This window comes from Acinonyx jubatus, chromosome C1 (genome assembly GCF_027475565.1).
Source record: "Acinonyx jubatus isolate Ajub_Pintada_27869175 chromosome C1, VMU_Ajub_asm_v1.0, whole genome shotgun sequence".
Lineage (NCBI taxonomy): Eukaryota > Metazoa > Chordata > Mammalia > Carnivora > Felidae > Acinonyx > Acinonyx jubatus.
Genome location: NC_069381.1, coordinates 39,067,339 through 39,090,982, shown reverse-complemented (window position 1 = coordinate 39,090,982; position 23,644 = coordinate 39,067,339). Strand labels below are relative to the sequence as shown.

Sequence of the window (23,644 nt, the reverse complement as noted above, 5' to 3'; positions counted from 1 at the left end):
TATGGTATACTTGAATATGGTGAGTTCTGTGAGAAAATTTAGAGTAGGTGAGATGAATCAGGAATGTGGGAAAAGAGTGTTTTTCAATATTAAATGCGGTGGCCAGCCTGACCTCATTTAACAAGGGAGATTTGAGCAATAACTTGAACAACATTGGAGAGTTCTCCATGTAAAAATGTGGGAAAAGAGAAGTTTAGGAAGAGGGAGTAGCCACTGACAATCCTTAAAGCTGGGGTGTGACTGACAAATAAGAGCAATAGTAAGGAGACCAAGTAGTGTGAGAATAGTAGGAAGAAAAATCAGACCGGTGAAAGGTAGACAGATCTTGCAGAATCTTTTAAAAACTTTGGGTTTATTCTGAAATAAGTGCTAAACCTCTTAAAGGCTTTTTGAACAAGATGTGATATTATCTGTTTTATGTTTTGGAAAGATTACTTTGGCTATTGTGTTGAGAATAGAATATAGGGGGGCAGACAGGGGGACCAGTTAGAAACAATCCAGGTGGGAGAATATAGTGGCTTGGATCAAAGTGATACCTGAGGAAGTAATGAAAAGTGCTTGGGTTGCAGATATATTTGAAAGGATTCTTTGATGAGTTTAAGTAGTTATTAAGCATGAAATTAAGACTCAAGGATGACTCCAATATTTTTCCGCTTAAGCATTGGCTATGTAATTTATGTACATAATCTCATTTAAACTTGATAATAATACTACAAATAAAATATTTTATCTTTGACAGCTGAGAAAACTGAGGTCAAGAGTAGTTAGGTTTGCCAAAAGCTTTAAAACTAGTAAGCAGTGGAATTAGGATTCAAATCTATGTCTGTGTAAATTTGAGGCTTGTGATCTTTTCAATATAAGAGCAGATAAGATGGTCTTCCTAAAATTTGTATCTGTGGCTTTAAGCTATGTTTTTGGGTTTTAAATTCCCACATGTTGTTTAAGACAGTGACCTCTTCCCCAAATGAAAAATTAATATAAAAAAATATTTAATTAATTCTGCGTGTTTTTTGCTTTATTTATTTTGGGACTGTCTTCTTGGGTGCATTTATATTTGTACTTGTTATGTCTTCTTAATGAATTGCTCTTTTGTCATTATGAAATATCTTCTTTTGTCTGTAACAACTTTTGTCTTAAAGTTGATTTTTCTGGTGTTAGTATAAGTATTCCCGGTTTCTTTTGTTGTGTTTGGTATGTTTATTATTTTCCTTCCTTCTGGATGTGAGTTTGTTTCTAGAGTGCATCTCTTGTAGACAGCATTTGGATGGTTCATTAAAAAAATCCATTCTGACATTTTCTGCCTTTTAACTAGAGCGTTTATGCTTTTTACATCTATTGTAATTATTGAGAAGCTAAGATTATTTTGCTGCTGCTTCCAATATGTTTCAACCTTTCTCCCATTCATTCTTCCATTATTGCCTTCTTTTGCTGCTTCCAATATGTTTCAACCTTTCTCCCATTCATTCTTCCATTATTGCCTTCTTTTGTGTTAAATAGATATTATCTAATGTATAGTTTTAATTCCCTTCTTACTGGTTTTACTATATATTGTTTTTTATTTTACTGTATTGTAAAATTTCTTTCCTTATTTGCCCTGAGGATTACAGTGAGCTTAATTTAATTGATAGCAGTGTAGTTTGAAATAATACCAACTTAATTAATTTCAATAATATTATACTTATATTATTTATTGTTATATATATTATAAATGGATACATTATGTATACTCGATACAGATTTATTATGATTGCTTTATGTGGTTCTCTTCTATATAAGTCGGAGAAAAAAAATCTACAGGGACACCTGGGTGGCTGAGTTGGTTGGGCGTTCCACTTTGGCTCTGGTCATGATTTCATAGTCTGTGGGCTCAAGCCCCATGTCAGGCTCTGTGCTGATGGCTCAGAGCCTGGAGTCTGCTTCAGATTCTATGTCTGTCTGTGCCCCGCCCCATTCACACTCTGTCTCTCTCTTTCTCCTTCAAAAATAAATAAACATTAAAAAATTAATAAAAAAAATCTACAAAAATAGTGTTTATATTGTCTTTTATTATGCAGTTTTTATGTGGATTCTTTTGTTTCTTTATGTGGATTTCCTTTATGCCCTAATGTTCTTTCATTTCAGTCATAAAGACATTCTTTGGTATTTCTTATAGAGTACGTTTTTAATATTTCCTTGTCATTTTTTTGAAGAATATTTTTGCTAGTTATCAAATTCTTGTATGTGTTATTATACTGCCTTCTGACCTCCATTATTTCTGGTGATAAATCAGCTATTAATCTTATTGAGGAAGCTTGGACATGATGAGTTGCTTCTGTGTTGCTGAGTTAAAGATTATTGTCTTTTTCTTTTGACAGTTTGACTATATGCCTATGTGTAGATCACTCTTTTTGCATATGTGGAAAAAGGAAATGTTAAGTCCTTTTAAAAATTATTGAAATTTTAGACTACTTGTGTCTTATTGGCTTGGACTTTTTATTCCCATCTAGCAATGTCTGCTTTTTATTGGAATGCTTGCTCTATTTACATATCTGTTCTGTTTAATGTAATTATTGACATGTTGGGCTGAAATGAACTATTTTGTTATTAATTTTCTTATTGCCTCTTCTGTTTCTATTACTTTGTTGCTGTTTTGCTGTTTTCATAATAAAAAGTCATTTTAGTATTCTATATTTTTATTAGATTCTTAGTAAATCTATTTTATATTTGTATAATAGTTGCTCTAAAAATATTCAGTTGTAATTTATCAAACTTTTAAAATATTTTGTTTAAAATTTATTTTTAGAGTAATCTTGGGTTTATAGCAAAATTCAGGGGAAGGTACAGAGATTTCTTAAATATCTTCTGCCCCCCATTATCAATATGCCCCACAAGAGTGGTATATTTGTTATGACTGATGTACCTACATTGACACATTATAATCACCCAAAGTCCATAGTTTACATTAGGATTCATTCTTGGTATTGTATATTCTATTGGTTTGGATAAATATATAATTCTATGTATCCATCATTATACTCATACATGAGTATTTTCACTGTCCTATATATGCTCTGTTCCCTGCCTATTAATTTCTCCTCTTTCCAACCTTTGATCTTTTTGTTGTCTCCATATTTTTGCTTTTCTAGAATTTCATATGGTTGGAATCATACCATATGTAGCCTTTTTAGATTGGTTACTTTTGCTTATTGATATGTGTTTTTTTTCATGTCTTAGACCCTTTTTTAGGATCCTTATTTTACCACTTCAAATTTAATACTTCATACTTGGTACCTTGAACTTGTAATTACTACTTATTTTTCCTCAAAGCTTATTCTTTCTACTTCATTCTTTCTACCTCACAAGTGTAGTTACCTCACATCAGTCTAATTCTATTTATTATTTCAATTCTTTTTTCTATTTTGTCATACATTTTGCATTTACATACTTTGTAATCTGCTCTTAAGATGTTATTTATTTATTTTTTTAACATTAACTCATCTTTGAGAGACAGAGAGAGACAGAGTGTGAGTGGGGGAGGAGCAGAGAGGGAGACACAGAATCTAAAGCAGGCTCCAGGCTCATGACCTAAGCCGAAGTCAGATGCTTAACTGACTGAGCCACCCAGGTGCCCCTAAGGTGTTATTTTTAAAAATTTGAACAATCACCTTTTAAGAAAAATAAGAGACAAATAAAAACAATCTTTTAAAATTATATACTTATTTACTATTTTTTATTCTTATTGGTATTAGCTTTATCTGATATATTTTCTCATCTTTAGCTTTTTATGTAGTACAAATCTAGGTAATGAATTCTCTCAGCTTTTGTTTATCTGAGAATGTTTTATTTTACCCTCATTTTAAAGTATGTTTTCATTGGATATTGACATCTGGGTTGAGAGTTTTGTCATTTCATTACTTTAGAGATGTCCTTTCTTAGAAATCAGTGGTTATTCTTAGAAGTCAATGGTTATTCAGTCAGAGAAAAACAAATACCATATGATTTCACTCGTATGTGGAATTTAGGAAATAAAATAGATGAACATAGGGGAAGGGAAGGAAAAATAAAATAAGATAAAAACAGAGAGGAAGGCAAAGTATAAGAGACTCTTAACTGTAGAGAACAAACTGAGGGCTGCTGGAATGAGATGAGTAGGGGGATGGGCCATATGGATGATGGGCATTAAGGAGGGCATTTGTTGTGATGAGCACTGGGTGTTATATGTAAGTGATGAATCACTAAATTCTTCTCCTGAAACCAATACTACACTGTATGTTAACTAACTTGAATTTAAATACAATTTTAGAAGGGAAAAAAAAAGAAGTGAATGGTTATTCTTAGTGTTGTTCACCTTTTTTATGGCTTTTCTTCTGGTTGCTTTTAAGATTTTCCATTTCTGTTTGGTTTTATTCAGTTTTGACTCTTATATGCTTGGGTTGAGTTTTCTTTTTGTCTATCCTGCATAAGGTTTCCTGAGATTATTAAAAACATTTTTTTCTTCTGTCTCTTCATTCTCTTTTTCTGAGATTCCTTTTGCATGTGTGTTAGGCCATTTGTTACTATTCAATAAGTTCCTTGGCCCCAGTTAATTTTTCTTCAGTTTTCTTTCTCTCATTTCTTCAGATCACATGATTTTTTTATTGACCCATCTTCAGGTTCATTGACTTTTCACCATCTCTAGTCTAATGTTAAGTCCATACACTTAATTTTTCATTTCAGTTATTGTGCTTTTTACTTACAGAATTTTTATTTGGTCCTTGTGGATTTCTCTTTCTAGAAATTCCATGTTTTTCAAACGTAAAAATTATATTTTTCTTTAATTCTATTAACATGTTTTTGTTCTTTGACAATATTTATAATAGTTTAAAGGGTTTTTTTTTGCTAAATAGTACAACTAATCTCAGTGTGGATTTATATTAGTTGTTTCCCTCCATCCTTTTGATTATGGGCAATATGTATCTTTGAATGTCTAGTAACTTTTGATTGTACAATGGACACAATGGAAGATATATTTTAGAGAGTGGATTCTGTTATCTTTTTGAGTGTATTAGTGTTCATTGTAGAAGGTAGTTCATTTATGTATTACTTCAAGGCTGATTACCTTAAATTTACGTATGCATGGTTTAAATTTCATTGATGCAGATCTGGTGGAAGCCATAGGTATTTCCAAACTCTTCTCACTTGGCCCAAACTTTATCTCCTATGGAGATGTTATCAGGGCTTGGTTGTCCATTTTATTAGCAAAATATAGAATAGTTCTCCCTTAGAACATGGTTCTTATTGCTAAGGTGGACCTTTTCTCGTATCTCAACTGGGTCTTCTGCCTGTGGGGTCAAAGGTTTTTCAATTCTTGCTGTTCTAGGCTCCCAATACTCTACTACCCAGCATAGTTACATCTCTAGTATATCTGTTTTTCTTTCAACACTGTAGTATGTTCTCTTTGATAAAATGGATGTGGTTTCATTGTGTGCATGTGCTGCCTGGCTCTGAGCTGTAGACTTATAGGAAATGATCTCAGAGTTTTCTGGGTACCTGGGTTTTCTGGGTTACTCATCACCACCACCATGTATAGTTTCCTCCTGTTTGCTGACCTGCTTCACAAATTTCACCTGCTTCAACAGCCTCAAATTAGATTTTTGTATACTCGGTTCATAGGATTTCTTTAGTGACATTGGGATCTGGTTTCCTGCCATAGATGGAAAATTTTTTCCTGGTAGAAAGTTAGCTCATCTTGTCAATGTCTCTTTTCTCAGGGATAGCTGTGTAATGTTGATTATTTTCTAATACTGAAATCAGTTGTTTCATATATTTTATCTGCTTTAATTCTTTTCAGTGGACCTAATCTCTTAACCATTACTCCAACATAGCTGAGCCAAAGATGTTTTTTTTTTATCAAATACTTTTTCTGCTTGTATTGATAAACATGATTGTGTTTTTATTTTGTTAATATGATTATTTGGGTTGATGATTTTTTGTAAGTTTTTTTATAAGAAATTATGCATTTCATGTATTTTTCCAGTGTATTGGCATAAATAGTTCACTGTGTATTTGTTGCTTTTTTCTTTTGCTTGTTTGATGTATAAAGGATATGCAGTAATATTTGCTTTTAATTATCATTTTAATAATATGTGTTTTCTTTCTCTTTATTTTTCCTAGTTGAGCAATGCTGGAGTGTGTTAGTATTAAAAGTATTTTTCAAAAATCAACTTGTAACATTTAAAATTTTCTGCAGAGTACATTTAAAAATTTCTTTGATTTTCTAATCTTTTCTTTATTATTCCCTTCTTATACTTTTTTTGGTTTTAAAGTATTGCTGTTTTTTAAACTTTTTATAATGGAAGCTTAGATAATTGATTATCAGATGTATTTGCCTATATATGTGTTTCTATTTTTGAATGGCTGTAGTTATAACAAATATTGATTGTTATGTATTATTATAATTTAGTTTAAAATACTATAACTGTGATAAGAGTACATATGTATATCATATAAATTCCTTTGAAATTTGTTGAGACTTGCTTTATGAACCAGAAAATGATCAATTTTGATAAATGTACTGTGTTCATTTGAAAGGAATACATATACACACATATAGTTCTATAAATATCAAGTGTTTCATATTAAAATGAGGTAGCCTTTTAAATTATATTTTCAAATTATCTTAATTATTTCTGAATATTTTCTTGGTTTTTCTCTGCTTGTGCTTTTGGTATGTTGAAATTTCTCACTGTAATTCTAAATTTGTCTCTATCTTCTGTTTTGTCAAATTTTACCTATGTATTTTGGAGATTCATTAATAGAGGTACATTTCTCTAAGATTTTTATATCTTCTTGATGGAATTACCCTGTTTTTTGTTTAGTTTTCATCATGAGCAATTTACAGTAAAATTTCTTGATTTAAAGCCTACCTTGTCTGATATAAACATAGCTACGTTAGATTTCTTTTTCAGAGTGCTTTCCTGGTATAATTTTTTTTCCTCTTTTACTATTTAGTCTTCCTGTGCTCTTAAATGTAATGTTGTCTTTATAGGCAATATATAGTTAATTTTTTCATCCAGAATAAAAATCTTTGTCTTCATTTGTCATATTTAGTCCATTTGTATTTAACATATTTACTGACATCCTTGCATTTAAAATCTACATTTTAGGGGTGGATGTGTGTCTCAGTCAGTTAAGTGTCTGACTCTTGATCTCAACTCAGATCGTGATCTCAAGGTCATGAGTTGAATTCAAGTCCTGTGCTGGGCTCTGTACTGGGTGTGAAGCCTACTTAAAAAAATGTATGTACATATTTGAAATTTTGTTTGCTATCTTTTCTTGCCTTTCATGTAAGTGGAAGGGAACCAGATGATTTAGAGGCATTGTCAGTTTATTTACAAATAGACATGTTCAGAAGGTCAAAAACTGACACTTTGTTGAAATATTACAGGTAACATGAGGAAAGAATTGTTTATGAAATACACAGAGAAGATATTGGTGAAAATAGTCAACGGAATAGTTACAGAAGATCAAAAACTATATGATTATTATTTGAGATTGTAAACTTAGTGAAAGCAAAGACTATATGTTTGATTTATCAGCTGTTCTATTTTACAAACATAACATGATACTTTTTGAATGAATAACTAATTCAGTAGATGGATAAATGTGTTGACTGTGGCTATGGTATATTACAAGGACAGAACGATGGAGTCAGAAGTCTTTATTTCCAGGTCTTGCCCTAGTGCTTTAAAGCATGAACTTAACAAAGCACTAAACATTTCCAAGTTTCAATTACTCATCATGGGGTCATGGTGATACTTTAATAATATAAAGGGTGTCAAATCATTTTGAAACTGTATGGTTTTAGACACAAATGGTGTCTTGTTATTAGAAACCATATGTGGCAGCAATTTTATGACATGTTATTATTTATGAAAACTCATTTATAGTGTTATAGAATTAAAACAGATTTTCCGTTGAATGTTGAAATTTGTTTACATTAATGTTTATTTTTTCAACCAGGGATTTTTAAAGGGCAAAAAACAGTGTTTCTTTTTCACTTTTTGTTTTTTAAGGTTAGTAATTTTTTAAGCATTATAACTTATAACGTGCTTTCAATTTATATTATCTCTGTATTCTTCCAATCATCTATGTTATGTAGAGAAATGGTTAGTCCAGTGATCAGAGTCATTTTGCTGGAATTCAAATCCCAGCTCTGACTCTTACTTACTTACATGCTATATAACTTTGGGTAAGTTATTTTATATCTTTGTCCCTTGCTCTTCTCATATGTAAAACGGGGATAGTAATGTTTTTTACCTCACAGGTGTTGTTGTGAGAATTCAATAGGTTAGTACACCTAGCATTTTGGACAGTATGTGGCATGTAGAAATGTTCAGAAAATGTTTTCAATTGAAAATTAATGTTCATGTTAATTACCAAGAGATAAATATTTGTATTTCTATTAATATAACCCTTACTTTATAGTTGAGAAAACAGTGGTTGGAACAAGTTAACTAAATTTTCCAAGTTCATTTAGTAAGTGGCAGAGCTAAAACTTGAGCCTAGATCTTCTGATTGCAAGTTCAGTGCAATCATGTAATAAGTATTCTGCCCCCTACAACATAGGGTTTAGTATATATTTTTGGATGATAATAGTTGAAATAACAATTTAACTGAGGAATCTCCTTGGGAATTCTGAAGACAATTAAAACTACAAAAATTAAAATAAAAGTTTTTGGTTTTATTTAATGTTTGTTCTTTCTTATCAGTGCATGTTTTGTTTTGTTTTGTTTTCCATATATGTATTCTTAAGTGGAGGCAACTGATTGTTTTGGTTGTGAAAGGAGGACTAAGTCTGGATTCTCAGGCCAAATTTTAATGAGAGCAGAGAAAATTACCCTAAGGTTAATTGATAAGGTTTTGAGGGGAGGATTTTCTTATTATCTGGGATCGCTGCCTGATTAATCCTATCCAGGCAGCCAAAGAATGGTACAGCTGAAAGGAACCTTCAAGGTTAGGTAACTCAATATTCTCATTTAGTAGATGAAGCCTATAGAAGGTAAGTAATTTACCTGTTGTTGGACAGTCAATTAAGCTAGAATTCAGATCTGCTGATTCCAAGGCTGGTATGCCATCTGTGACAACACAACTGGTGCTCAGTAAAATAAGTAATGTGCCAGTAGAACTAGTAAAAGAATTAATTAAAAACTGTGGTATTAAGGTTAAAGTTTAATTCTGAGTATTCTTTTGGAGAAAGACACACTAGAGCTTATTTTAAGGTGGGATATTGCTGTCCTCTTCAGGTGCAATACAATACTGATTTCTTAATTTCCTTATTGCTGTCTATAGTCATGTTTACTTTTCTTCAGCTGTTGATTATCTGGTTTGGGAATTCACCAGATTCTTTGCTTTTATTTTTTATCCCATCCCACTGTGAAATTTATGGACAATTCATTGCTCATTAGAATGGAAGTCAAAGAGAAGAGACATAATGAATGGAAGTCACACCTAAGCTTATACATTTTCTCTTGTTCTTTTTTTTTAATTGAAGTATAATTAACATACAGTGTTATATTAGTTTTTTGTGTACAGTGTAATGATTCAGCAATTCTATATATTAGTGCTCATCAAGATAAATATACTTTTTTAACTTTAGAGAGAGAGAGCGAGAGAGAGCAGGGAATCGGGGCAGAAAGAGAGTGAATCTTAAGCAGGCTCTATGCTCAGTGCACAGCCTGATGCGGGACTCAATCCCATGACCCTGGGGTCATGACCTGAGCCAAAATCAAGAGTTGGATGCTCAACTGACTGAGCCACCCAGGCCCCGCAAGATAAATATATTCTTGATCACCTTTATATACTTCATCCCTCCCTCATCAACCTCCCCTCTGGCAACCTACATTTTTGATATAAGTGTTCTGTTATTGGAGAAAATGGAAATTAATTTTATGACTGTTTGTGAATTTACCGTTACTATACTTGTGGGGGAACAACTTATAATTTTTGTTTAAAATCTTACTCTACATATCCTTTTACATGTTTTTTAAAATTTTCTAACTTGTTTTATTTTTTATTTTTGTAAATTTACATCCAAATTAGTTAGCATATAGTGCAACAAGGATTTCAGGAGTAGATTCCTTAGTGGCCCTTACCCATTTAGCCTATCCCCCCTCCCACATCCCCTCCTGTAACCCACAGTGTGTTCTCCATCTTTATGAATCTCTTATGTTTTGTCCCCCTCCCTGTTTTTATATTATTTTTGTTTCCCTTCCTTTATGTTCATTTGTTTTATCTCTTAAGGTCCTCATATGAGTTAAGTCATATGATTTTTGTCTTTCCCTGACTAATTTCACTTAGCATAATACCCTCCAGTTCCATCCACATAGTTGCAAATGGCAAGATTTCATTCTTTTTGATTGCCGAGTAATACTCCATTGTACATAAATACCACATCTTCTTTATCCATTCATCCATAGATGGATATTTGGGCTCTTTCCATACTTTGGCTATTGTTGATAGTGCAGCTATAAACATGGGGGTGCATGTGTCCCTTCAAAACAGCACACTTGTATCCCTTGGATAAATGCCTAGTAGTGCAATTTCTGGGTTGTAGGGTAGTTCTATTTCGAGTTTTTTGAGGAACATCCATACTGTGTTCCAGAGTGGCTGTACCAGCTTGCATTCCCAACATTTAACGTGTTCTGATACAAGTTTGGAAATTACCCAAAGTAGTACAAACAGTATAGTATTGTTGTGAGAATTAAATAGGATCAAGTATACTAGAGGTGATTTATATAAAGCTGAATATGAAATATATAAATTATTATTGTCCTTTTTTCTAAATAGGAAACTGAAGCTTGATTGTGATTCTTACTTGGTTTTTTGGGGCTTGCCACATGTTCCATGGAACATCCCAATATGACAATATGTCTTATGTAACACAAATAGATCTGCTGGATGATAAGGACTGGAAGAGCTGCTTGAACCACAGCCTGGACTAGCTGGAAGGTTCTTCTTATCCTGGGCTGTATTCAGAATTGATAGCCTTGTAGATTGTGAATACTGAAACTTACAAGTACTGAATGATGACAAATATTGCTTTCAGACCTCATAATATTTAATTTTATGTGCTATTGAGTTGCATGAACTTCTATTAAAACACAGTTCTTTCAATTTTTATTACCAGGTAACCTTGGACGGGTGGACCAGGTCTCTGAGTTTGAGTATGACTTGTTCATTAGGCCGGATACCTGTAATCCACGCTTCCGAGTCTGGTTCAACTTTACTGTTGAAAACGTGAAAGAATCACAGGTGAGGGAAATATTGGATATCTTCAGTGTGGTGTTCATAAGAAGATTATGCTTTTGTTTTACTTTAGAAATACCAAAATAATAACTGAATTAGGAATGTATTCTTGTATATCTATATCAATGATACAGTTTTAAGCTATATACAGAAATAAGTATAATATGCTGGTTCTTGTTATCTGGTGGTTATTAAATAATACAAATAGGTTATATGGGAACAAAAAGGGTTCTTTATGGATTGAAGAATTAGCATGATGTGCTGGGTTTCCTTGAAGGTTAAGGAACCACTGGAAGAGACTTGCTATAATGTTTATTATAGAGTGCTGTTCTCTATATTATTTCTTCTTTGTAAAGATCTGTAAGAGATATTTCTCACAGGCCTCAGTTTCAGAAAAAGCTTTTCTTCTCTTGTACAAGAAGGTGTTTATATCTTTTTAAAAAACTTTTTTAATGTTTATTTATTTATTTTTGAGAGAGAGAGAGATAGAGAACAAGCAGGGGAGGGGAAGAGAGAGAGGGAGACAGAATCCCAAACAGGCTCCATGCCGTTAGCACAGAGCCCCAAGTAGGGCTTGAACCCATGAACCATGAGATCATGACCTGAGCCGAAACCAAGAGTTGGATGCTTAACCAACTGAGCCACCCAGGCACCCCAGAAGGTGTTTATGTTTAATATGATTCTTGCAACTTATCCTATTTTCCCTTCTTTGTTGGAAAACTCAGAACCATTTTTATAGCCCTCTCTAATGATTCTTGAAAACTTTTTTGCTTGTGTTTCTATGTACTAATTTTTCTTTCATTCTGATCATATTAATCTGTATTTGACCATAATTTCTTCATCTATATTTTCTAACAGTGTATGTTTTTTATAATCCTGTTCAAATATTTTGAGTAAGAGAGTATTGATGAAAATAAAACTAAATGCATATGCCTTGAAAAAACATCTAATCCTAAGAAATCATTTATCATTCTATTGTATTGAGGCAGCTAATCATGGAAGACTGCACAAACTTTGTACATATAGTGGCATAATTCTTTTAAGCACATGAAAGCATAGCACTACAACCTAATATCTTCCTTCTTCCTTCAGGGTCATCTTTTTCTAGAATACTTGGGAAAAAAGGAGGGTTGGTTTAACCTCCCCTCCCAAGTCAATCTATCCTGTTTGCTCTTTCAACTGGTTGCTTGCTCCTTTCCATTTTTCTCAACTGCAATTAGATTCGTATGTCAGATAGTGGTCAGTGTCTGGAATTTAGGGACTATCACTGGCATGCTGACTTCAGTGGAAAAGGGGTAGAAGGAACAGTCCTTTCAGTCTGCTGTCGATTCTCTTAATTCTCTACAACATGACTGGCACATGACTATGTAATGACAGGTGTATATAATGTTTAATGAAGTGTAAGGACTAACTGGAAGGAATTAAATAGATGGGAGAGTTCTGTATGTTGTTGGCTAAACATGGTTAAGACAAGTGGAAAAAATATTAAACCCTACACTGATAGGGACATACTTAAGTTCCTAGTTTTGTGTTTGGTTTTACTTACTCTTCCATGAGAGAATTCCTTTTCAGCTTTTCATAGTAAGAATAACAATATTCTCCCCTTCATCCACCTTAGGGTTACCATATTTTACCTGACCAGGGTTTATCTGGTGACAGGATTATTTTCTTGTTCCAACATGATAATTAGTAATTGTCAAAATGCATTTTCCAAGTCTGTATAACTCAGTCTTGAGAGTACATCTCACAGCAGGAATCTTTAGCTTCATCTACAAGACTAAGGCTTGGCAATCCAAGTTTGGGTCCCTATCAAGATCTCTCTGCTGCCATGAGGTAGACACACAACCTCTCATTCTTCTGTTGGTGTTTCTGTCTCATATCAGCAACTTACGGTTGTAATGTACATCATTGAAAAACAAACAATAATTCTGAGGAAATATAATCAATTCATTATGAAGGAAGGGAAACATTTTCTTAAAAGTGATGGAATCTGCCAGGATTTCTAATTTCCCAAAGGGGTTTACTGTTTTCCTCTTTATGCACATCATATGCACATCCTTCAGCTTGCATATTGCATCCAGGAATCCACTAACTCCTAAGAAATGAGACTTACTACTTTTCAAACAATAGAATCCTCTATCCTAATTGTATCTTCACTAAATAGAGACTTATGGATAGCTCTGAAATTATTATGTTTCTTTAACATTGGGCCACATTAAATTCTTATCCCAATTTTCTTGCACTGTAGTCTCTGTATAGAGAATATTCTTACCTAGTTTCTGTGGTCAGGAGGAGGGGTAGGGAGAGGGTTGACTACACAGGGAAAATGTGTTTCATATGTTGTGCTACCTGAGATAGTTTTTTGAACAGATTGCTCATAAATTTCAGTTTCTTGTTCATTGCTCTTTTAGTTGCTTACAGGTATGTTCTTATCTCTTCGAGAGTGTTATAATTTTTATACTATATTTTAAAGTCATACAGCTTCTTTTGCGTTCTTATCTATCAGTTAAGCAAGTAACATGAATGTGTTCTAAAGGATTATTGTAATAAAAGAGTTGGTGCTGCTTTTATGAATGCTTATTTTTAATGTTGGAAGAAACAATATTTACTCTGACTCTCTGGGTTTCTGTTTTCATATCCAGTGCTGTTCTACCCTTGATACAATTAGAAATCATGAACTTGTTTATCTGGTTTCCTGGAGTGTGATGCTTTATTAGCCTGTTTCTTTGCACCATTGCTTCATCAACTGTAGTCACATTATATAGTTATGGAAATCTGTTTCAAGATGGCATAAAGATCTGCTGGAAAGATACAATATATATCTCTAGCTCACAGGATATTTGTTTTCATGGTTGTCTACATGAAAGAGAATGGTTTTACTATTAGGTTTGACTTGTGAGGTCTGTTTTTATAATGTCTCTTCCTACAATCTTTTCCATCTCTCTAATTTCCGTTAAAATGAGACCTGCATGAATGTAATCTAGTCAGGAACCTTATTTAAGGTTTGGTGCTAGCAAGCAAAAGAAATATCAGGCCACAAAGGCTGAGTCCATTAAGTGAATGTTAAAAATTATGGCATCAAATATACTGTACAAATGGATCTAGCTTTTGTGTTATTTTCCCTGACATTTGTAAGAAATGACAAAAGCTTGGAACATATGGTGCTGTTTTCTAGGGCTGGTATATTTACCCCCCAAAGTAGTTGTTAAATAGTACATTTGTAAGAGTCTATGAAAACTACACATCATAATACCTTTATCAAAAGGTAATTTTCTCTCTGAAAAACCTGTATTAAATATTATGTGGATATTCATCACATGTGTGATGTGAAAACAAATCTTCCTTTTTAAATACTTACGGTAAAATTCAGCCAATAAGAGTGGAAAATGATAGGTCTTGACTTTTAAATTGTATTCTTTCCTTATATTGTTTTTTATCTCTTTGAATTAATTTTTCCCCTTTTTGATTAAAGTAGCTGATGTTCAATATGGTAAATATGGAAAATACAGACAATTATTAGAAGCAGAGAAAAAGTGCACACACACATACACAATCTTATACTACCTAGAAGCAATCATTATTAACTTTTTTATTATTAACTTATTTATTTCCTACTTTGATTTTTGAAGCATAAGTAATTTTTTTTCCAAATACACATTTTTATGTTTTGCTTTTAAGGAAATTAAATATTTTCACAAGTAATTTTCTATCACTAAAAACTTTGTAGACATGGCTGTACAATAGCTTTTTACTATTGGAGTATTTCCTTACTCTTGGGCATAAAGATTATTTTCCATTATCTGTTGTTATAAATAACACTGTAGTGAACATCTCCATGCATGAAATGTTACACATATTTAATTTTGCTTACTTAGAATAAATTCCTATGAGGGGGATTGATAGACAAATGATATGAATATTTTGAAACTCTTGATACATATTTCTGTATTGGTACCAGAAAATGTATATTTTGATGTCCAACAGCAAGCAGTCAATGAGATGCTTTTCCTTGAATTTCTTGCTTTGAATTGTTTCATGAACTCAGCATTTCATATATAGAATAAATTATTTCCTTTTCATCATTTACTTTGAAATTTTACACAAATAAATGGGATATAATGCAGTGTTTCAGGCCTTTAGTCATAAAGAAATTAATTGCATTCTAGCAACAATATGGAACAGCAAAACAATTCTATTTATTGTTTTGGGTATTTTTCTCATTTCATCAATCCTTCTTAGTCTGGGTGTGCCAAATGATTGTCCTCTGAGGTATGTAATGGAAGATTTAAAAAAAGAAGTGTTTTGGGGCGCCTGAGTGTCTTAGTCAGTTAAGCGTCTGACTTCGGCTCAGGTCATGATCTCACGGTGAGTTCCAGCCCCACGTCAGGCTTGGGGCTGACAGCTCAGAGCCTGGAGCCCACTGCAGATTCTGTGTCTCCCTCTGTCTGCCCCTCAGCTGCTTGTGCTCTGTCTCTCACATTGTCTCAAAAATAAATAAATATTAAAAAAATTTTTTTAAAAGTGTTTTTTTTAAACAATTAAGTATTTGTTACATTACTATAAGCAATAATGTACCTTAAACAGACACACACACACACACACACACGTTTGTATATGACATATCTGAATTGGACTTCAAAAATCCAGGACTTTGCTGCTGCTTTATTTGCCATCTTGGAGATTTTAGGTTCAGTGAAACTTCATCCTGTCCAAAATCAATGGTGCACAGCATATTATAGTAGAAAAGCAGAGACAATGGATTTAAACACATTTGGGTTTAAATCCTGGCTCTGATATTTATGATCTGTTTTACATTTAATCAGTTATTGTCTGGGTGCCTCAATTTTCCATGTGTAACCAAATACTACTACCTCATGTCAGTGTTGTGAATATTATATGAGACAGTGTTGGTAGATAGATAATAGGAGCTCAATACTTGTTGTCTATTGTTTTTATTAAAACACTAGAATAGTAGAAATAATATTAAAAACAGCAAGAGCAAACACCATAACACGTTATTACTAGATTACTAATACTGGTTTTTGCTTTGTTTTGTTTTGTTTTATTTTCTCTTCTTATTCTACTTACTGCTTCTTAGTCCTCCTCCACCTTCTTTCAGATCTCCTATTGGTCATTATCATTATCATCAAACAAATTGTAATGGTTAAGAACACAGATTCTGTGTTGAATTGTTGAATTGTTGAATTGTAAGCCTAGCTTTGCCACTTATTTCATAGCTTTGTGACTATGGGAAAGCTATTGATCTGTTTCTGTATTTAAATTGTCAATTTCTATATATTTTTAATGTGTTAATAGTAGTATGTAGTAGAGTTGCTCTAAGAATTATATGTGGTAATGCACGTAAGACACATAATCCAATGCTTGCAACATAAGAGGTGATCAAAAAATGTTAGCTATTAATATTATTATCCTTCTAATACTCCTACAAAGTATAACACAGGTTCTCATTTTCCCCATCATTCAATTTATTATAGAAATAGCTAACATTTTTTGAAAACATCAATGTTATAGGTACAATTCTAAGTCATTTATATTACTTAAAATTTTTTTAATGTTTATTTATTTTTGAGAAAGAGCATGAGTGGGGAAGGGGAAGAGAGAGAGAGAGAGAGAGAATATGAAGCATGCTCCAGGCTCTGAGCTACCAGTGCAGAGCCCAATGCGGGGCCAGAACCCACAGACCGCAAGATCATAACCTGAGCAGAAATTGGTCACCCAACCAACTGAGCCACCCAGGCATCCCTTTATATTACTTTGTCTAATCTTCAGAACAGTCCTTTGTTGTAAATACTATTACCCCCCCCCCACCCTCCGCATCATTATGTAGGTGAAGAAACTGAAAGAATGTGAGACACAGACAGGATAAATAACTGGTTGAAGATAATGCAATTAGTAGATGGTAAAGTCAGGATTTGTACCTAAGTAGTCATTGTAGAAATTTGGAAAATATATACAACGGGAGCAAAGAAAACAAAACAAAACCTAAACCCACAATCCTACTAACTAGAAGGCACTACTGTGAACATTTTTACATACTTATTTTTAGGTTTATTTATATTTTATTTATGTTTTAGAATGTATTACTTACTGGTTTTCTCTTCTGCCTAATGCTGCCTCTCAAAATACTGTCTCGGTAGATAATTAGAAACCAATTGCTAAAATTTAAAACCCATTTGAATTAAGACTTGAGTAAACTAGGATGAGAAAGGAACTTTTCTTATTTGATAAAGGATCTCATCAAAGAATCATGACCAGGTACCATACATAGTGGTGAAACTTTAAAATCATTCACTTGAAAATTGAAGCTGACACAAACACATGCAATGGTATTCCATGCACATGGATTAGAAGAATTAATATTGTTAAAATGTCTATATTATCCAAAATAATCTACAGATTTAATGCAATCTCTTATCAGTATGCGAACAGTATTTTTCACAGAACTATAAGAAATAATACTAAAATTTGTATGGAACCACAAGAGACCTCAGATAGCCAAAGCAATTTTGAAACTGGAGGTATCACAACCCCAGATTTTAAGATAGACTACAAAGTTGTAGTAATTGAAACAGTATGGTACTGGCACAAAAATAAACACATAGGTCAATGGAACAGAATAGAAAAACCAGAAATAAATTTCATGATTATATGGTCAATTAATGTATGACAAAGGAAACAAGAATAAGCAATGGGAAAAAGACAATCTCTTGAACAAATGGTGTTGGGAAAACTGGACACCTACATGCAAAAGAATGACTGGACCACTTTCTTATACCATACACAAAAATAAACCCAAAATTGATTAAAGAAATAAATATGAAGCCTGAAACCATAAAAATCCTAAAAGAGGGCAAACAGGCAGTTTGCTATTTCTTTGATATAGTAGCATTTTTCTAGACATGTTTCCTTAGGCAAAGGAAACAAAAGCAAAAATAAACTATTAGAAGTACATCAAAATAAAAGCTTTTGAACAGCCAAGGAAACCCTCATCAAAACAAAAATACAACCTATTGAACTGGAGAGGATATTTGGAAATGACATATCTGTTAACGGGGTTGTATCTAAAATATATACACAACTTATACAACTCAACAACAAAAAATGAATAATTTTGTCAAATTGGGCAGAAGACAAGGACTGACATTTCTCCAAAGAAGACATACAGATGGCCAACAGACACATGAAAAGATGCTCAACATCATTCATCATCAGGGAAATGCAAGTCAAAACCACCATGTGATATCACCTCACACCTGTGAGAATGGCTAAAATAAAAACCACAAGAGGCAACAAGTGTTAGTGAGGATGTGGACAAAAAGGAACCCTTATGTACTAGTGTTGGTGGGAATGCAAACTGGTGCAGCCAATGTGGAAAACATATGGAGATTCCTCAAAAAATTGAAAATTGAAATACCATCTCATCCAGTAAATCCACTACCCCATATTTACCCAAAGAATACAAAAACACTAATTTGAGAAAGTATATGCACCCCTATATTCATTGCAGCATTATTTACAATAGTGAAGATACAGAAGCAACCAAAGTATCCACTGACAGATGAATGTATAAAGATGTGATGCGCACACACACACAGTGGAATGTTACGCAGCCATAAAAAGGAATGAAATCTTGCCATTTGCAAAAAACATGGATAGATCTAGAGTGTATAATGCTAAGTGAAATAACTCAGTCAGGGGAAGACAAATACCATATGAACTCACCCATATGTAGAGTTTAAGAAAGAAAACAAATAAAGAAAAAAAAGAGACAAACCAAAAAACAGATGGTGAAATATAGGGAACAAAACTGATGGTTGCCAGAGGTGAGGTGGGGTGGTGGAATAGGTGAAATTGATAAAGGAGATCATGAGTAAATTTATCTTGATGAGCACTGAGTACTGTATAGAATTGTTGAATTACTATACTTTATACGTGTGACTATTGTAGCACTGCATGTTAATTATACTGGAATTAAAAAAAAATAAATGAAGAAAAACCCATCCAGTTGGAAACCAGGAGGAAGTAATGAATGACTTTTTTGTCATAGTTTTTCTAATTGTAATGGAGTCTCTAACTAAAGCAAAAAGACAAAAAAAAGGTAAACAAATGATACAAAGATTAGAAAGCGGCACAATTAGGACTATTTGCAAATGATATGATTATCTAAGAGAAAAAAAAGATAATCTATAGGCAAACTATTAGAACCTATGTAGAGCTGAGATATGTTCCTGTATATAATATCAACATGTATAACTTTTTAAAATAATTTTTAATTTTATTATTTTCTTAATATTTACATCCAAATTAGTTAGCATATAGTGCAACAATGGTTTCAGGAGTAGATTCCTTAGTGGCCCTTACCCATTTAGCCCACCACCCCTCCCAAATGCCCCTCCCGTAACCCAGAGTTTGTTCTCCATATTTATGAGTCTCTTATGTTTTGCCCCCTCCCTGTTCTATATTATTTTTGTTTCCCTTCCCTTATGTTCATCTATTTTGTCTCTTAAAGTCCTCATATGAGTCAAGTCATATGATTTTAGTCTTTCTGTGACTAATTTCACTTAGCATAATACCCTCCAGTTCCATCCACATAGTTGCAAATGGCAAGATTTCATTCTTTTTGATTGCCAAGTAGTACCCCATTGTATATATATACCACATCTTCTTTATCCATTCATCCACCGATGGACATTTGGGCTCTTTCCATACTTTGGCTATTGTTGATAGTGCTGCTATATACATGGGGGTGCATGTGTCCCTTTGAAACAGCACACCTGTATCCCTTGGATAAATACCTAGTAGTGCAATTGCTGGGTCATAGGGAACTTACTGTTTTCCAGAGTGGCTGCACCAGCTTGCATTCCCACCAACAATGCATAAGAGATTCTCTTTCTCCACATCCTCACCAACATCTTTGTTGCCTGAGTTGTGAAGGTTAGTCATTCTTACAGGTGTAAGGTGGTATCTCATTGTGGTTTTGGTTTGTATTTCCCTGATGATGAGTAAGTTGAGCATTTTTTCATGTGTTGGTTGGCCATCTGGATGTCTTCTTTGGAGAAGTGTCTATTCATGTCTTTTACCCATTTCTTCACAGGAGTATTTGTTTTTTGGGTATTGAGTTTGATAAGTTCTTTATAGATTTTGGATACTAACCTTTTATCTGATATGTCATTTGCAAATATCTTCTTCTATTCTGTAAGTTGCCTTTTAGTTTTGCTGAGTGTTTCCTTCGCTGTGCAGAGGCTTTTTATTTTGATGAGGTCCCAGTAGTTCATTTTTGCTTTTGTTTCCCTTGCCTCTGCATACGTGTTGAGTAAGAAGTTGCTGCAGGCAAGATCAAAGAGGTTTTGCCTTCTTTCTCCTCAAGGATTTTGATGGCTTCCTGTCTTACACTTAGGTCTTTCATCCATTTCGAGTTTATTTTTGTGTATGGTGTAAGAAAGTGGTCCAGGTTCATTCTTCTGCATGTCGCTGTCCAGTTTTCCCAGCACTACTTGCTGAAGAAACTGTCTTTATTCCATTGGATATTCTTTCCTGCTTTGTCAAAGATTAGTTGGCCGTATGTTTGTGAGTCCATTTCTGGGTTCCCTATTCTGTTCCATTGATCTGAGTGTCTGTTCTTGTGCCAGTATCATACTGTCTTGATGATTACAGCTTTGTAGTAGAGCTTGAAGTCTGGGATTGTGATGCCTCCTCCTTTTTTCAAGATTGCTTTGGCTATTGGGGGTCTTTTCTGGTTCCATACAAGTTTTAGGATTGTTTGTTCTAGCTCTGTGAGGAAAGCTGGTGTTATTTTGATAAGGATTGCATTGAATGCGTAGATTGCTTTGGGTAGTATCGACATTTTAACAATATTTGTTCTTCCTATCCTGGAGAATGGACTATTTTTCCAGATTTTTGTGTCTTCCTCAATTTCTTTCATAAGCTTTCTATCATTCTCAGTGTATAGATTTTTCACCTGTTTGGTTAGATTTATTCCTAGGTATTTTATGGGTTTTGGTGCAATTCTAAATGGGATCGATTCCTTGATTTATCCTTCTGTTGCTTCATTGTTGGTGTATAGTAATACAAGCGATTTCTGTGTGTTGATTTTATATCCCACAACTTTGCTGAATTCATGAATCAGTTTGAGCAGGTTTCTTGGTGGAATCTTTAGGGTTTTTCATATAGAGTATCATGTCATCTGTGAAGAGTGAAAGTTTGACCTCCTCCTGGCTGATTTGGATGCCTTTTATTTCTTTGTGTTGTCTAATTGCAGAGGCTAAGACTTCCAATACTATATTGAATAACAGTGGCAAGAGTGGGCATCCCTGACTTGTTCCTGACGTTAGGGAGAAAGCTCTCAGTTTTTCCCCATTGAGGATGCTATTAGTGTTGGATCGTTCATATATGGCTTTTATGATATCGAGGTATGATCATTCTATCCATAATTTCCTTTTTTAAATATGAAATTTATTGTCAAACTGGTTTCCATACAACACTCAGTGCTCATCCCAAAAGGTGCCCTCCTCAATACCCATCACCCACCCTCCCCTCCCTCCCACCCCCCCCCCCCCCAATCAATCCTAAGTTTGTTCTCAGTTTTTCAAGAGTCTCTTTTGCTTTGGCTGTCTCCCTCTCTAATGTCTTTTTTTTTCTTCCCCTCCCCCATGGACTTCTGTTAAGTTTCTCAGGATCCACTTAAGAATGAAAACAAAGGGTATCTGTCTTTCTCTGTATGACTTATTTAACTTAGCATAACACTCTCCAGTTCCATCCACATTGCTACAAAGGCTATATTTCATTCTTTCTCATTGCCACGTAGTATTCCATTGTGTATATAAACCACTATTTCTTTATCCATTCATCAGTTGATGGACATTTAGGGTCTTTCCACAATTTGGCTATTGTTGAGAGTGCTGCTATAAACATTGGGGTACAAGTGACCCTATGCATCAGTACTCCTGTATCCCTTGGGTAAATTCCTAGCAGTGCTTTTGCTGGGTCATAGGGTAAGTCTATTTTTAATTTTTTGAGGAACCTCCACACTGTTTTCCAGAGTGGCTGCACCAGTTTGCATTCCCACCAACAGTGCAAGAGGGTTCCCGTTTCTCCACATCCTCGCCAGCATCTATAGTCTCCTGATTTGTTCATTTTGGCCACTCTGACTGGCGTGAGGTGGTATCTGAGTGTGGTTTTGATTTGTATTTCCCTGATGAGGAGCGACGTTGAGCATCTTTTCATGTGCCTGTTGGCCATCCGGATGTCTTCTTTAGAGAAGTGTCTATTCATGTTTTCTGCCCATTTCTTCACTGGATTATTTGTTTTTCGGGTGTGGAGTTTGGTGAGCTCCTTATAGATTTTTATACTAGCCCTTTGTCCGATATGTCATTTGCAAATATCTTTCCCCATTCCGTTGGTTGCCTTTTAGTTTTGTTGGTTGTTTCCTGTGCTGTGCAGAAGCTTTTTATCTTCATAAGGTCCCAATAGTTCATTTTTGCTTTTAATTCCCTTGCCTTTGGGGATGTGTCAAGTAAGAAACTGCTGCGGCTGAGGTCAGAGAGGTGTTTTCCTGCTTTCTCCTCTAGGGTTTTGATGGTTTCCTGTCTCACATTCAGGTCCTTTATCCATTTTGAGTTTATTTCTGTGTATGGTATAAGAAAGTGGTCTAGTTTCATCCTTCTGCATGTTCTTCCAGCACCATTTATTAAAGAGACTGTCTTTTTTTCATTGGATATTCACCGCTGTTGTTTAACATAGTGCTGGAAGTGCTAGCATCAGCAATCAGACAACAAAAGGAAATCAAAGGCATGAAAATTGGCAAAGATGAAGTCAAGCTTTCACTTTTTGCTGACGACATGATATTATACATGGAAAATCTGATAGACTCCTTCAAAAGTCTATTAGAAATTATACACGAATTTAGCAGTCGCAGGATACAAAATCAATGTACAGAAATCAGTTGCATTCTTATACACTAATAATGAAGTAACAGAAAGACAAATAAAGAAACTGATCCTGTTCACAATTGCACCAAGAAGCATAAAATATCTAGCAATAAACCTAACCAAAGATGTAAAAGATCTGTATGCTGAAAACTATAGAAAGCTTATGAAGGAAATTGAAGAAGATATAAAGAAATGGAAGAACATTCCATGCTCATGGATTGGAAGAATAAATATTGTTAAAATGTCAGTACTACCCAAAGCTATCTACACATTCAATGCAATCCCAATCAAAATTGTACCAGCATTATTCTCGAAGCTAGAACAAGGAATCCTAAAATTTGTATGGAACCACAAAAGGCCCCGAATAGCCAAAGTAATTTTGAAGAAGACCAAAGCAGGAGGCATCACAATCCCAGACTTTAGCCTTTACT

At 33.9% G+C, this 23,644-nt stretch overlaps 1 protein-coding gene across 6 annotated transcripts in view; it reads left to right on the top strand.

Moving 5' to 3' along the window:
• LOC106973620 (BEN domain-containing protein 5) overlaps nt 1–23,644 on the top strand; it is a 1,423,832-nt gene that overhangs the window by 264,647 nt on the left and 1,135,541 nt on the right. For all 6 annotated transcript variants that reach the window (XM_027059241.2, XM_027059240.2, XM_027059242.2 and 3 more), the window contains exon 3: nt 11,147–11,271. In XM_027059241.2, the coding sequence (XP_026915042.1) occupies nt 11,147–11,271 (125 nt within the window). The remainder of the gene's footprint in view (nt 1–11,146; nt 11,272–23,644) is intronic.